The 16,750-nt window shown below is 39.9% G+C and overlaps 1 protein-coding gene across 3 annotated transcripts in view; it reads right to left on the bottom strand.

Annotated features, from left to right (window-relative positions):
• Positions 1 to 16,750, bottom strand: part of camkmt (calmodulin-lysine N-methyltransferase) — a 126,333-nt gene that overhangs the window by 20,746 nt on the left and 88,837 nt on the right. For 2 of the 3 annotated variants that reach the window (XM_075479355.1, XM_075479346.1), the window contains 5 exons: positions 16,360 to 16,420; positions 15,131 to 15,182; positions 11,527 to 11,590; positions 7,031 to 7,097; positions 3,733 to 3,807 (listed from right to left, as the gene is read on the bottom strand). In XM_075479355.1, coding sequence (XP_075335470.1) covers positions 3,733 to 3,807; positions 7,031 to 7,097; positions 11,527 to 11,590; positions 15,131 to 15,182; positions 16,360 to 16,420 — 319 coding nt within the window. Of the gene's footprint in view, positions 1 to 3,030; positions 3,657 to 3,732; positions 3,808 to 7,030; positions 7,098 to 11,526; positions 11,591 to 15,130; positions 15,183 to 16,359; positions 16,421 to 16,750 lie in introns of those variants that run through there. The other variant, XM_075479363.1, reaches the window with a different exon arrangement.

Genomic DNA, 16,750 nt, shown 5'->3' with positions numbered 1-16,750 from the left:
CAGAGTATGTATACAATACGATAAACATAAAGGATGAAAAACTAGGTTCTTTTTTCAGCCATCACGAATCTTCAAAGACCCAGAAGCACTCGCTTGTTTACAATTCAACATCATCAATAATGTAACAGACTGCAGTTAAATATTTGTTACCTTCTACCTTCTGCATGATGCTATACCCACAAGTCATCACACAGAGCTGTAAACAAAAAGTCTTGTGAATGTTGCAACTAATGTGTCCAGTTTCCCAACTGAATCTAGTTTGACAGTCGGCTCTAAAAGGAAACAAAGAAGATGCAAATGACGTTAATATGGCAACAAAAAAGAAGGAGAAGTGCAGGCACACACAGACTCTTTCAAAACCGATACACACACATACACAGGGCTTTATCTCATTGCCCACACATGGACAGATTTTAGGGAACGCAGACATGCCAACATCCCCGCCAAAGATTCTTTGCCACCCACATGCCTACTGCAGGAATCCCCTCTCCGACTCTGTTAGTCAAACACATACACAGAAACCTGAGGAGGTACCCAACACTATTCCTGAAGTCTGTCATTTTTTATGTGAATCCCTTTTCAATCGCTTTCTCAAACTTAACTAAAAATGTCCATTTTCTGCATATGTGTAAGAAGTTTTCACATCATGCAACCCAACTGGCTTTATTCTACTGTACTACATTATTTTTTATTGACTGACTACGGTCAACTCAGGTCATCCCTGTTTATCATTACTGACAGCCACCAGTAACGAGCCGTTCATTCATGAACTTTCAGACCACATACCAAACTGGAGTTGTTTTGCTGAACTGATAAAAAGAGTAATATTTCAAAAAGTATGTTGTAAAGTTTAGCCTAAACATTTCACAAAGTTATATGCTGTTTTTCCTCATGGGGATCTTCCACACCAGGGATTATGCCTACTCAGTCTGTTGGGTCGTTGCTGTGGGGATCGCCCTGGTCGGGGTGGCTGGGGAATCCTGCACTGCAGCCCTGTGGTGTGGACGCCGGCCTGCCCTGATCTGGGCGGTTCCCCGTGGTAACGGCATCTGCAGTCATTGGTGAGATGGCTCCTGGTGTGGACAGATCTCCAAGATCTCAACGTCAAGCCAGAAGTTTATTGTTGTTGATGTTGCTCATGTGATATGTGTGTGAGTTAAATTATGTATTGATTTTATTATGTAAAGCACTTTGCGCTGCTTTTGAATAAAAAAATGCTATATAAATAAAGTTTGATTTGATTTTAATTGAATTGAAAAACCAGAATGCCTATGACTGCTTGACATTTAATATCAAGAGATTACACTGGACAGAATACTAACCTGTGGTTCAGATCCTCATGTGTGTAACTACCAGCTATTACATCCCAGAGAGACTAAGCTTATAAGATCTTTTTCCAATGGTAAAGTTTTATCACAATACTAGCCTCTACAGTGAAAAATGGCCATCATAACTACTCTTAAAGTATGATGCTTCTGTGATTGGCAGGTTTGTTGTCATTGTATTTCCATTTTGTGATGATGGATTTAGTGGCGCTCCGAGGGAAAGTTTCAGATAATTTCTTTTTAAACCCAACCTGGATTTGTACTTTTCCATAACTTTGTCCCTGACCTAATTGGGGAGCTTCTTGGTGTTCGTGGTTTAGATAGCTTGGTGGTGACTCTTGACTAGTGTTGTTGCAGACTCTGGGGCCTTTCAGAGCCTTTTTCTGAAGTACCTTTTTAAACTACTTTTGTGACTTCTGAAGGGAATTTGTAGCACCAGATCTTATTCATGGCAAGGGGAGGGTGAATGAATATGCATGCAAAACTTAGAATATGTTTTTTATTTTTCATTTCACCTTACCAATTTAGACTATTTTTTAACATAAAATGCGGAAAAATAGTTTAAAAAAAATTACTTAACACTACAGTATATGTATGGTAGGAAATGAGGAAAGGCATGAAATGTCACAGTAAAATAACATCTCAAAGAGCCACTCCAACACTCGCCAATTCAACTTTTGCATAATACCATCTTATTAACAAAGGGTAGAACATCTAAAGAAAGTAGCAGAAAATATGCAACAAAAAGACGGCACTACACCAAACTCTTCTACTCCCCCTCCTCTCCTCCCTCTGCCTCCCTCTCCTCTCAGCGGTGGATCCACTGCAACCAGTAGGAGCTGAAATTAATTGGAGTGGAAGTCGCTGTTGTTGACCTTTTTGAAGGTGATCATCACAATGATGTGCCCGTTAATTCATCAGCCATCACTCCTCAACCACCGGCACCGTAATCATCACACAATCACCCACTCGCATACACATGCAGAAAAGATGGCACCACACAGACAAACATCTCCCGGCACATGCATGCGCGCAGAGCCATGGCTACCGTGTGGATCTCTGCTGAGATAAACGGGAAAAGAACCTGCAATATCAAAACTTCACATCCATTTTTCTGTGTTCTCACACAACCTGCTTCTAACTGTCACAGAAATATACACGTACAATATGCACTAGTCCAGTATAAAATACCCTCTATTAGTTGCTTACTCTCCTTCTCTCTCTGGGTGTTGTACCTGACTATTACTCGTAATGACCGTGACATTAAAATAATGATAATGCCATTTGCTAATGCAGCACTTAGAACACAAGCACACACTTGTGCAGATAGACACATATGCATGCAAGCTGATTTTATTCAGTGTTCATGAAGGTGGAGAACGTATTGCCTCCTAGAGGTTTCTGCATCACTGCCTGGATGGGTAATTGAGATGTCAGGTGAGACCCCACCCAGAAACTGGAGGAAGACCAAATGATGAAAGAAGGCCAAATCCAAAGACTGTTATCATCATAAAGCTCTTCATTGTGTTGAAGCAGCAGGCTAATGTAGTGAGTTGGTCACAGTCAAAATGCACCAGACATTCAAGACAAGAATAACATTTCTCAACCTAAAATTTAAAACATTGAGGAATTCATTGTTTGGAGTAAATATTACCATTTAAACACTCAAACAAACTGAAGATTGAAAGTCACATTAAAAGTCATCACAATCCAGAGGTGAAAATCACTTTGTGGGCTCAGGAACGCCTCTGAAAACTACTGTGGGTCAACACAGTACATTACTACAAATGTAAGTTGAGCTCTACGAAGAGATAAGAAAACATATGAAAGTGTATATTGTTGGACACTTTTTAGTTTTAAGCAAAGTTTTAATTATTCATGAATCAAATATTGTCTTTTAATCTCTATTTCACCTTTGCCTTTCTTCATATTTTTCAGTGTATGTTACTCTAAAAAAAATGATGGTAACATATATACTAGCAATGGAGGAAAAAAAAAATCCTCATTGGTCACAAGATCTGCATTTCAATGACCGATGGGCTAATTGTTATGTTTATGTTCCTCTATCTCTCCATTTCCATCTCTATTTCTACTCCTCCTACCATCCACCCTCAATTCTTCCTTTATCTTACCGAGTCTCCTTCCTTTTCAAGGTGCAATTATTTGCAATTTGCCTAAGTCATCCATTTGCTGGGACACCAAGCATGAAAACGAGGCAATTTGGTGTAAAATGGAGGCAGGCGGGCATCTAAGCGTACGTATGTATGAGTGTGTGAGTGTGTGGACAAGGCAGGGGAAGGTCCAGACACTGGCGGGGGGGCCGTGCATGTACTGTCAGACAAAAGTGAGAATAAATGTCATAAACGCACACACAAAGAAATAAATCTGTTTGTGTGTGTGAACCTACCAGTCTGCACACATCACGATATCAAAGTGACCTTCTAGAGCTGAAATATCCATCTCACAGTCCCACCTCACCACCCTGTAACGCACACATAAAACAGATAAAAGTTTAGTGTTTGCACAGTTGGTGACAGGAAATGACCAGTGCTGATAAAACACCACGTGGAGCAGAAGCTCTTTGTCCGTCTTTTCTTCATCGTCCTTCACTGCTCTTCTTCTCTCCAACATTTTGAGCTTCTTGCTGTCTGACACTTCTCTCTCTGTAACCCCCACTGTTTTTCTGCCTCAGTAGAGACTTGGAGAAAGCATCGGGGAGGGAAGACGTATCGTCTCTGAGGTAAAGAGAGTGAGCTTTTGACATGACACTTGGCATTTATACCTCGTGAACACACACACACACATATATATAGGCCACCTCTATGCAGGTGGCTTCCAGCATGCGCCTCTTCCTTACACATCTTGAGACCATGGCCAAAGACAATGTTTGATTTACAATACAAATATAATGGTTTAGAAAAAACGTTTTGGGTCAGCTATGCCTTTGCTTCCCATGCATGAGCATGTAATCAGCCTACAGTACATTTCAGAGACGTGGATGACATTGATTCTCTCACAAACTGTCCTCAAAACAAGCGTGCGTGTTCATTTTGTTCTATAGTATGTTGTTTTTCTAAATGGAGATTAATCCAGAAGCATGTGTAGATGGCGAACTCAGTCTGAGCAGTTACAACCATTTGGGCTGCTCACCGTCAGCCTCTAAGGGACCCTGTAGACCCTCAGACTGAAAAGCATGACAAAATGTATAACACATAGGCAGCTAGCTTGTTTGCTAACAAACAAATGAGGCCTGCAGTGTTGCCTAAAGAGAACATTTTGAAATATTGTAATATGGTAAGTTTAACATGTTCAGATGAATGGCTATAAAATAAAGCTTTCTAAAATGTCAGCATATGTCTGACAACGTACTGTAAATCCTTGTTATAGCTGCATCAACTGGTTCACTTGACATTGTGACGTTAAACTATTAACATTAAGCTATTCCACGTTATAAGTTATAAGCTTCCTTTAATGTTTGGTTAGGAAAAACTTAACCCCTACCCAACAAAAATCAAGTATACTAGAAGTATTGTGAGACGTACAGTGCAGTGAGCTAGTAATTCTGTCCGATATCAGGCAGTTAGCTGCAATGTGGTCAAAATAGATTCCATATCTTTTCCATATTTGAAAAACTGATAAAGATTGCTCAAACACTACTTTAATTTGGGTGTAATGCAAACCAGTGGATGATATAATCACTTCCCACAGAGCACATCTGCAGTTCATGGTTTCCCATTGGGATTTCATATTTTGATATCACCATAGCAGTGAGGGGGAAAAAAGACTATTTTCCCTTTGCTTTTTGTTCCTTTTTTGTTAAGGATAAAATACATTTTTCTTTTTTAAGCAGGAAGTCACTGTCTTGTTAGTCTCTGGGCTGGTAGGTTTCTGTCTTTCCACCAGTCTCAACAGATAAGATGTGGTAACTCTTTCTGTTTCCTTCACAGTTAATGGTCACTAACAGTACTCAGACAATCTGCAATGAGTTTTTGTACTATAGGTCCCATAGGCTGAGGCATTTTTCTTAGAATAGTTTTAGGGCTGTATTGATGCTGTGTAGCATTCAAAGAGCTGAGCTTCCCTCTCCATCTCTTTTTCCACATCACTTTCCCTTTCTCTCATTCACACTGTCAGGCAGATTGGGGAATTATTAATTAGGCATTTTGAACACTCGGTAAACAAAACATTAGGCCTCGCTAGAAATACAATCTGAATTCGCAGCAGGATGCCCCAACACACATGCAAACACACACATATGCATGAATGTGCACACACCATCACGCGACATGCCCCTCCCTATCCATCCCCTTGTACAATCGCATCATGCCCTTCGCCCTCTCTTACAGCGCAGAGATGACAGCAGGCATAATCTGAAAAGAAAACAATCAAAGTAATGTAGCCTAATTATACGTTTACTTTTTCACTCCATCTACCACTCATGTAAATATGCACAGGAAAGAGAGACAGTGAGATGGAGAGACGGAGAGAGAAGAGGTAGGGGAGCAAAGCAGTTAGTCAAGGGAAAATGCTTTTTTGAGACAGGGACAACAATTAACTTCGTTTTAGCCTGTCCTTATACCATCTGATGAGGTGTGTGTTTGTGTGTGTTCTGACTCTGGTTTCTGGATGAGAAATCCCAATTAAATGGGGTCATGTTTACTTGATGATCCCAATCACATGCTCATATATAGACTTTGTACTCAAAGTACTGCTTTCACAGTGTGTAACTAACCAATGCTTGATTTTTCTCTGTCATCTATTAAAACTAAAGATATTAAAATGTTAAAAAAAATAATGCAAATTTGATCAAGATGAATATCTAATGTAACGTAGTTCAAATAAAATGTGATTAATTCATACAATAGATTGATAAGATATGGTGATAAAAATGTGTTGTCCACATTATGTTGGTCAAAATCATCACTTACAGATATTTGACAAAAGCATAAATTGAATAAAACTGCTTCTCCAGTTAATCATCTGCAAATGTCAGCCTGTGGTTGTGCCAAAAGAGTTTGTGGACTCTAAAATGTTATGATGAAACATTTTGCTTGGAATTACAATGAGGTTTTGGAAAAATTAAAGAAGGGGAAACAACAGTCAGTAGATAACAATATGGCATTTGAATATCATCTTAGTTGTTAGGAGTTGAAAGAAAGAGCAGAGGAAATTATATATAGCATTGTGCTGGTGTTATTCACCAAAATTTTCTTCCTGTGGGCAATTTCTTTTTCTCTAGCACCGCATATGGGCTTTTATTTCCAGCGCCACCTGGGACTGAATCTCCACATTTGTGCATCTGGTCATTACACTGTCGAAGCGACCAGCTCCTAGTACAAAAGTGTTGGACTTCATCTCTGAAGAAGCATAACAACTGGCTGAGCTCATCTATGAGGTCAGTTGAGAAAAAAAACTGCTCGGTATAAACATATATTTTCGGTTTATAAATGATGGCCTGAAACCGTAGTTCTTGCCAACTGTTTTGTCATCTGTGTCCAAACATATTCAGACTAGGCTCATAGATCTGTGAACGACCCTCTTCAGAGAACAAAACTTCGGCACATGGAAACACCTGCAAATTGTGTCTATTCTGGAACAAGGTGGTAACAAAAGTAGTAACCAGTTATGCGATACTATCAACTGTGAAAAAAAGAGTAAGTAAAGTCAAATTGAGCCATGCCATGAGGAAGATTATGGGGCCTCACCTGGAAGATACATGCGTTGACCCAAACTTTCCAGCTTGCCTGTTTTTTTCAACAAGTGCTCGAACATCTGAAGTTCTATGGTCAAGGATTAATTAGAGACACACATATTACATTCTAAACCTCAGGAAATAGTTCAAAGATACCACCCCAGCAACACTGCATATGATGAAAGATAGTTCACAGTAAATATGAACTACAGAGAAGTCAAGAAAAAATGTGTGTAATAAAGTATAAAAATAAGAGACCACCACAACCCTGAGCAGGATGAATTGATGGATGAACATTCACCCCCCCCCCCCCCCCCCCCCTTAAAAATTGTGAATAGAGCACATTTCAAATATTTTTTCTTAATATACAAAATAGTCTAACTAATTGGTGTTAATCGTGTTTGGCTTGTAAAAAACTTTGAGGTTATTGTAATATTTGATTTTAAAAAGAGTAAGCTGAGGAAGAATGGAAAGCATATGTGGTGGAGACCCACATGGAGAAAGCATGAGTGAGCAGAGATGATCTCCAGGGATAGAGAGCCCGATCGCAGCAGCCTCTCACTGGATCAATGGGAAGGCTTTTAACCACAGATACAAAACCCCACACTGTCCGTCTCACACACACACTCACACACACGAGTACACACAAAGGCAGGGTGATTGATGTCAAGTTGTCTATTAATACAGTGGCTTGTGGAGTTGCAAAGCAATTCAATTAGGATTTCCTTGTCTTTAAAGCCTGCAAAGAGCTGAGACAAATCCAATAGACAAAGACCAAGAGAAGGCTAGAGAGAAAGAACAAGCTGGAATATTTGACAAATTGATAAACATAATGATAGCTAGAAAGCCAATCAAACATCAGAAACATAAAACACATAAAATATGCAGGTTATGTATGCGAAAGCGTACGTGTGCAAGCTTAAACACACAAGCACATTTAAAAAAAAAACAAGCTGGAAATGCATGAGTGTGTTAATGCATGAAGGGACGAAGAGAAAAGAAGCTTTTTGGAATCATCACCAGCCCACCGACGGGGGAAGAGTTCAAAACTTACCCACACACAGAAATATTTAGAAAAAAGGCAAAAATCTAAGAGAAATATGAGTATTATTGAACATTAAAGTGGAACAACATTTGCTCCCATCACTTGAGGCAGCCAAGTAGCAGCCAATGACATGCATCAATCATTCTTAATAGAACATTTCAATTGATTTTCAACATGAGTATTCAAGGTCACGGCTACAGAGTCTCTCCACTCCATGGTGTGTGTTTGTGTGTGTTTCTGCACAATAAATGAGGTCAAAAACTTCTAAGGAAGGGGAAAAATCTATTCTCTGGATATATCTAAATGTCATCTGTTCACAACTTCTTTCTTGCATATCTTCTCATCTATTTCACTCTATAAATCTGAGCCTTATCACAGCTCACCATCTCTTTCTATTCTAACACGAGCTGCAAAATAGGGCCATGTGAGATAAACAGAGGCCATTAGCACAAGGCTCAGACCAACAGCTTCCTCAGCAAGAGGAAATCCCACACAGTGCCTGTAGTGTGTGAATGGGCCAATTTGGCTGAGCCCAGAACAAATTATGTGTCTTATTCAACCCTCCCTTTTCTTGTGTGTATTCGATCCATTCTCACTATGATTTCACTTACGATTCTCTCAATGTGTTTGCTGTAGGAAACAAAGCAGTTGGTCAATGGTACATTGTTTGTGTGCCCAAGTGTGCGTTTTACAGGCTCCAAAATGTTATTGTTTGGTCTTATTGCGATCAGAAAAGGAGCATTGTAGCCGGGTGAGACAGAGATATTGTAAGCAGAGCTAAATTTGGAAGTGTTGGTCAATGGGGAAGTGTGTATTTATATTTCCTTCTTTTGTGAAAAACTGTAGCAAGCCTCTTTTTCTTGTCTGTGTAACTGTGATGCGATTAAAGCACGATCTAAGAGGATCAGAGAAAAAAAAAACAGGAACTGTGAAAAATTATGGAAGAAAAGGGGGAAAAGAACATGCGACAAAGGAGATCAGACGGGGGAGAAGTGTAAACTTAAGAAAATAAAGACCATGATGGTTTGCAAACTCGCAGAGTTGATCAATAATCTACTCAAGGAACAAATGCTGCCAAGAATCTCACCTAAAGATTACTCCTAAAACTTAATTATAGCCTAAAACTTAACCACACAAAAGCATTTTGAACCAACCTTGATTGTTCCTGCGTCGAAAGAACGCATCAAGCCCTAACCTGGCCTCAGCATTACATACAGACTCAAAATCTGACAGGATGGCAATTACTATGCTCTTAACTTGGCATTACGGACAGCTAGGATTGGTAGATGCCACACTGAGTGCGAGTGCTGGGTACTTGTCATTGCTGGTGCCCCATTGACTGCTTTTGCCTCAAGATAAAAGAGGAGGACAGCCTCTCTTCCACACTCCAATGCAAGATCTGACTTTAGAGCTGAAACACCAAAGGTGAAACTAATGATGATCATGAGATTAATGATGATCATGCAGGATATATTAATTAAACTGCTTATTGCAGTAACCTAATTTGGATGTTTGTTGTTTATTTGACAATTAATTGACAACACCAGTAACACAATGATTAAAGACAGTTTCAACAGAGACTATGAGCCCGGGTCATTTCTTATTGAAGTGCATTTGTCAGTGTAAACACATTCAGTTCCCAGTTTATAAGGTGCCCTTAATTTAGTCAAACGGAACACTAATGAAACAAATCCTTCCTAAACGCAAATGGTAATCTTATAAACGTAAAACAGTTTTAGACAGGTGTTGTTTTACATTTATAATAGCTTTTGAGGATGTAGTGTGGGGTGAGGTTAAAGTGGACCAGAATAAACAGCGAGGTGTTTCTGTTATTTACTCTGATGCATGAAACTTGGGTGTGCAATTCATCTGTCCATCCATCCCCACTTGTTCGGTCCGGCTCATTGGGGTTCAATTTTCAGCAGACACCTCCTCGTTTTTTTTTTTTGTTGACTACCGTGAGACATGAAATCAGATCCTGGACCCCTTGTTGTAAAGACCCCTTCCAGTGAAATATTTACTCAGAGGGAAACTTTTTCTACTCGGCAGGCAAACACAGTGAAACAATGTGCAGTGCTTCGGCATCAATTGGATTAACATTTAGTGTATTTCAAAGCCGACAATCTTTTCCTGAACTTGACTGAGTAGGTTAGTTTTCTTCACTATCCCCAAGAAAATAAGAAGCATGTGGGGAAAACAACTGCTGTCCCACAGTTTTTACAAACTATGGTCTAGTGACTTTCTTCTAACTCCCCTCAAATTGAATTACACTCCACAAAACATTTCCTGTCTGTGTATAATATTGCCACAGTGTATCAGGACAGTGATGTCAAACCACACATTGCTGTGGCAATGACTACAGGTTACCACAGCTTGTTACTTGCAAGCTGAAAAACACAACAGGACGATGAGCACCAAGGATTATCAATTTGAAGTATCTCTTTCCTATCCAGATAATGTCCTCTGAGACAAACTAATATGTAGGTCGCAAAAGTATCCATATCCATGTCTTTGCTGTGAATCCAGACAAGTAGGTTTCCTTTTTTTAAATGGCAAAAACAGGGTATGTGTTGTTGTAAACTGTAACTGTGGTCATTCGTTTCTCCAGCTTATTCTACCTCACCTGAGAGGCATCCTGATGCTCAAACCGCCAGAACTATTTCCTATAAATACGAAACAGCAGCAGCTCCCTCTTGAGTGAGGTCCTCACCCTACTGTGAATTTTTAGCCAAGACAACCTTCTGAGGAAGCTTATTTCCACTACTTGTATCCCTGATCCTATTCTTTGGGTCACTACACATATTTCTTGACCACAGGTTGAGGGTGAGAATGTATATCGATCAGTGGATCAACTGTTTCGCCTTTTGGCTCAGCTCTCACCACTAACCATCACAGACCAATGCAGCAGCAGCTGCCCTGAACCCCCTACCAATCTCCTGCTCCATTCTTCCCCCACTTGAGAACAAGACCCCAAGATATCAGAAAATCCTTCACTTGAGGCAACAAATCATCCACCAGCTGAAGTGGACAATCCACCTTTTTCTGCCCAAGAACCATGGCCTCAGACTTAGAGGTGTTAATTCTCATTCTAGCTGCAAACTGCCCCAATGCAAGCTGGAGGTCACTGATCGATAGAACCTAAAATTCTATATTTAATAGAAAGTGTCTAAACCGTGAAATGAGGAAAATATGTGTTTTTTTTTTATCCCATTAAAAGTTGTATATTTGAATTGAAGCATCTGAAAACTTCACATTTCACGTAATCTGTAAAATGAGTTCATTACATCACATGGATGGATTCAGGTGAGATTTTTATCTCAGGGAACGTACAATAAAACACCAAACTGTCTGGCTGAAACAGAAAAAAGTGTTCGCAGAAACAAATCTATGAATAAATGCGAGTTAGGGGAATGAAGCAAAGATGGAGAGATAAAAGAGGAGGAGAGAGGACGATGAAAGGATACTGTGAATGGACTTCTCATTCCCATCTGATAGCAGAACTTCCTTCACGTCAGCAGAAATGGCAACCTGAGAGCCAGAGACAGGAAAGAGACAGAAAAATGAAACAACACAGAACAAAAGAACAAAACCAAAAGCACTCTTAGATGAAGCAAACATCTGAACGCACACACACAATAATGACATAACCATATCTACAAAGCTTCACTCTTGGCAGCCCGGCCCATCCCACCCTCTCTCTCCATTGCTCCCTCTCCTGCCTGCCATTTTCCTCTCTATCTTCACCCCATTTTTATGTCTGCATTATTTTAATCATTCAATCAAATCAGTCAATACTTTTATCATTGTGGCTAGCGGTGGGGGCTGCTATCTTGCTATCACTCTGTTCAGTAATTGCATTGTGACAGGGGATGATGGCAAGCGCAGAGCCTTTTCATTTGACGCTGGGTGTTTATCAGGCCGAGCCATCACTCCGTTCGCCGCTGTCACTCTGCACTCGGCTCGCCAGGCCTGCCTGATGCCCTTCATATAACTTTGCAGTGCAGACTGCAAAAGACGAAGAGAAGGAGAGGGAGGGAGCCGAGAGAATAAAGGAAGAGCTTTTACACTGCGACGTGTGTGAGGGAGATGTAGATAGAGAGGTGTGTACTCTATTTTAACCTCATCTTTTAACATTCTGTTTTTCTTTGCCGGTGCCTTTTTCATATCAGCACGTACGTGTCAGATTCTGTTCAAGAGTGTGTGTGGAACTATTTCTACAGATGTAAGTAGTTATTGTGTCGCTATGCCCAAGTGAATCATGCGAAATGGTTGATTCGGGGTCTGTACGGACTTAAACATACGAAGTTTTCTGAAACTAGTAGATCATACACATGCAATTGTCCACACAGTCAAATACTCAGGCGCACATGTTCAGACCCTGAAGGGTGTGTGGCGGGGTTCACTGAGTGCTGAACTGAATGTCCCACCATCTGCTCAACTGAAGGATGACACCTCCAGGCTGAACCAGAGCATCCAGCTGAAAGAATAAGAGCCCAACCTGATAATCCATGAGCAGCAGCCTGTACCCAACCAGGTTATAAAAAGTCCTTTACTCTTTGAGAACAGTTCATCTCTGTGAAGGAGGTCAATTTAAAAAAACAAATATAACTAATGATTTATCGTAAGCACTAAACTCACTATGCAGCTCTGAGAATGATTTGTTCAACTGGAACTTTGAGCTGACAACAGAACATTTGTGTCTGACCTGAATTTCATTGCAGTCCATCTAATACATATTCAGATCTCTGAATCCAAACCAAAAATGAACTGCAAGCATTACAGTTATTCTAAATTATTCAACACATTCAAATAACAAGAGATTAGAATCAAAAACTTCTTATTTCAACAATGTTTTTGCTGCCAAACATTAATATGGATCATGGCATGTGACCATTTCCTGAGCCAAGAGGAAAAATTGCAGTTTAATTGCTTAGATAGACCATTCAGTCAGGTGCAACACATCATATTTAAGTCTTGATTTGTTCATTTATTTGCATATTGGGAGAAGTTTCCCTCAGGGATTTCTACCAGAAGCTGAGGTGAGGTGAGGTAGGAGTTTACAGAGAGGCAGAATCCTTGATGGAAGCAGGTTGTGTCAGACGAATAGCTCCAACGTGAGAAAGACTGTTTGAATATAAACGTACATGTAGTCTTAGTAAATCAGACCTTGCTGGCTTTTTTCTTACCTCTTCTCCTTCTGTTTTTCTTTGTAATATTTGCAGTTTTAAGCTGTAGTTTGGTCATATCTAGGATAATCTCACTAAAAAACGTGCATCTCATCTGTTTAAGATACAATTCAAATCTCAATTCAAAGCAAAAAGTGGAATGGATGGGGGAACAAAATGCAACACGTAAGAACATTTGACGAAAAACAGAGAAAATGTGGTGAAAGTGGTGTCAGTGACGGACAAAGGAGGGTGGATAGAAAGAGAGGTGTGAAGGAAGGATTCCATCTCAGGACACCAATGTCAAAACATGGTGTATTGACTGCCAAGAGATAAAACCCAGCTGTCACACACACACACACACACGGAATGGCATCTAACAGATCGATGGGACACCAACGCCTGCTATGTGGAAGGGCCCTTAAGACCCCGGCTAATAAACCCTATAGCTGAAAGACTGCAGTGTATTTGAGTGTGTGTTTGTGTGTATGAAACATGACGATGGTGAGCAGCTTCTAAGATAACTTGTTCGCATGTCCAAAGCCTCCTTCTTTCTGTTGATCAGATGGCAAAAGAACATTTTGGTGTCACATTTGAAAAAGCAGCCCGATGCTTTTCCATAACATTTTGCAATGGCAATGTGACCAGGTTGGACCGCGTAATATGAAGGTGACATTTTCAAAACGGCACAAATCTGACTAAAAGATAGTCACACTGTTCAAAGGAATCCAAGAAAACTTGTTAATTAAATGAATGAACAAATAAATAACAGCATTGTCCAAGCTTTCCCACTCCGTGGTTTTACCCTCATTGAGTTGCTGTGGCACGAGGTCGGTTCTCTTTTTAAGTGGCTGGGCTAAATAAATGTGAGAAAACTATGCTTAAAAGTGGTGGATCTGCAGCTGAAGATTCTGCTGTCTGTGTGATTATAAATCAATATATTTTCAACTGCTCCCATCCACTTTCCACATTGTGCCATGCATTTGAACCATCACAAGTATAGCACTGATGGTTAAATAAGCTTAAACAAGCCAAAAAGTGATATTTCAAGAGGCTGTCGTTCATCCCAACTGTGTTTTACATGACTATTGAGGGCTTGGCATGCTAATATGAATTGTTAATGTTATGAGGTGAGAAAAATGTCACTTTAAAAGGTTAGTAATATATCTCACTTGAAGTAGTGTACAATCTCATGTAAATCATGAAATGAAATGTATCACACACAGTGTGGCTCACTTCAGTCACTTTTATGTCTCAATGAAGCCATGAGGAACATTAGAGAAAAGTAATGTGACCACATTTCTGAATATCATTACTTTAATAGATTGATAAAGCTATTAATGTTCTATATTTCATGTCTCAAAAGGGCAGAATTGTTATAATTAGGTATAAGTTTGTCATCAAAACGTACAAATAAGTGGAAGATAGATCACGGCTTAACTGTGCTGTAGTTTCTGTGATGGTGGTTTTCATACAGTCAAATGTGAGGGAGAATTCCAACTGAAATTCATTTTTTTGAGCTTGTACTGGATATAAATTTAAACAAAGTATTTTTTTCAAAGCACAAAGTTAAAAAAATCTGATGTTTAGAAGATCTCGAACTCGAGGATTTTAAGAGCTAATCCACCAATCAGGACGTACCTTCCGTTATAATATTTTCTGTGAATATGGTTGTAAACAGGAGAGAATTAATTGAATTTACACTAAGAAAATAGTTTGCGTGCTCATACTCATGAAGGCTAAAACAAATACACCCCCCGACACACAAAAAGAAACATAGTGTTTGGATAGGCATGGACACTGTGAAGCCATGCTGTGTGTGTATTGATTGGTGAGGGTTTTTTTCATTAGAGAAGCCAAGCAACTTCTCCAGCAGATATTTGTGAGTGTATGTCTCACTTACCATGAGCCCACCAAGACAAGTCATACCTCCTCCTAACTCACACACGGCACCCCTGAGAGACAGAGAGGAAGAGCGAGGAAAGTGGGGGGTCAGATTCACTTTGCTGAGCCAAAACTAGCAGTTTAGTACTCACACATATACACATTCACACACATGCTGTACAAGTAGATGTGTACGGATACAGATATGCTCTGCCACACACATACTACCCTACAAACACAAGCACATACACAAACAGTAAACACAGCAGGTAGAAAAATATCAATTCAACCATCAACTTGAAAGCTGAATACTGAACATTGAGAAGCACAAGCTCAATCACCAGGAAATCTGAGCAACACACACTCAGAGTCCCGTAGCTCACATGCTCATTCAACCCCTCTCTCCATCCTCTTCCTCCTTTCATCTCCCCTACCCCTCCATCTCTACCCCTGTCCTCTTTCAACCACCCCCTGCCTCCCTCCCTCTCATGCTGACCTTCACTACGCTGCTCTGATCAATAACCCTCTCTTCCTCGCCTCCCGCCTCTTGAATGTTAAAACAGGAAATCAAAGGGTGACGTTCCACCTTGAGTGGAAATCAAAAGTGCCTGGGTGCTTTTCAGCTCTGTGCCACAGGGCAGGCCGACACGCCGGGACAACAACCGGGAAAAGAGCAGCGTGTAACAACACAGCGTAGCATAGCAAAGTGCATCAAGCATTTACTGCAGATCCCTCTCAGATTCAAATCAGGGGGGATTTCAAAAAAGTGGTGGAGCTGACAGATTATTGATATGTGAACGTTATATACTGTTAATGAAGACTGAAATGTTCATTCAGTTTTAATCTAATGGAACTCAACATCACCAACCTGCAATTTTTTCCTTAAATTTACTAAAGATGTTAAATAATTTTAAGACAGTTTCTCTCTGCTGTCTTTTTTTAACAGTGTGATTTTATTAAGTTTGAACTGACAGATTAAAGGACATCTTCCTTTTTTTGTAATCTTCCTTCATGAAATTCAGGCAGGTTTCATTCAAAAAAAGAGTGAGATCACTTCTTTGAATGTCTTGATCAAAATCATCTCTAAGCGGTAAATCCTTACAGACATCAAAAGTACCTTATTGGTATGGAGAATCTCAATGAGATGACATATCCTGACATGCTTAGCAGAAAAAAATTAAATCTTGTAGATCCTGATCCATGCCATTGAAAATTGAGTGAACATATCAGGAGAAAGGAATAACTCACTTGAACATGTGACGTTTCTGCAGACAGTAATGCGCCATTACCTCCTCAGATGGCCACACACCTAGATCAAAGAGACCAAAAGGGAGTCAGTCACTAAAAATGCCTGACTGTAGATACATTTCATTTTCTTTATTTACAAACATATTCTAATCATCTCTGGTGTGACAAACTGCTTTGATCCTAGTGTTTAACCATCATAAGACATTCATATTGATCTAAAACCCGAATAAATGCAGTGAATGTTCAGCTGAACATAATGGGAAGCTTTGTATGTTCATTTGCTTCTCTTGTGGTTTCCACCTTGCCTGTGATCCAAGGCTTCTCTGTCTGTTTTCCTGTCCGTCTGTCTATCCTAAATCCTTGCAACACACTCTCTCATTGGCCATTGTGT

The sequence above is a fragment of the Odontesthes bonariensis genome, chromosome 2 (genome assembly GCF_027942865.1).
Source record: "Odontesthes bonariensis isolate fOdoBon6 chromosome 2, fOdoBon6.hap1, whole genome shotgun sequence".
Lineage (NCBI taxonomy): Eukaryota > Metazoa > Chordata > Actinopteri > Atheriniformes > Atherinopsidae > Odontesthes > Odontesthes bonariensis.
Note: the sequence above shows the minus strand (reverse complement) of the source record. Positions and strands in the feature narration are given on the sequence as shown.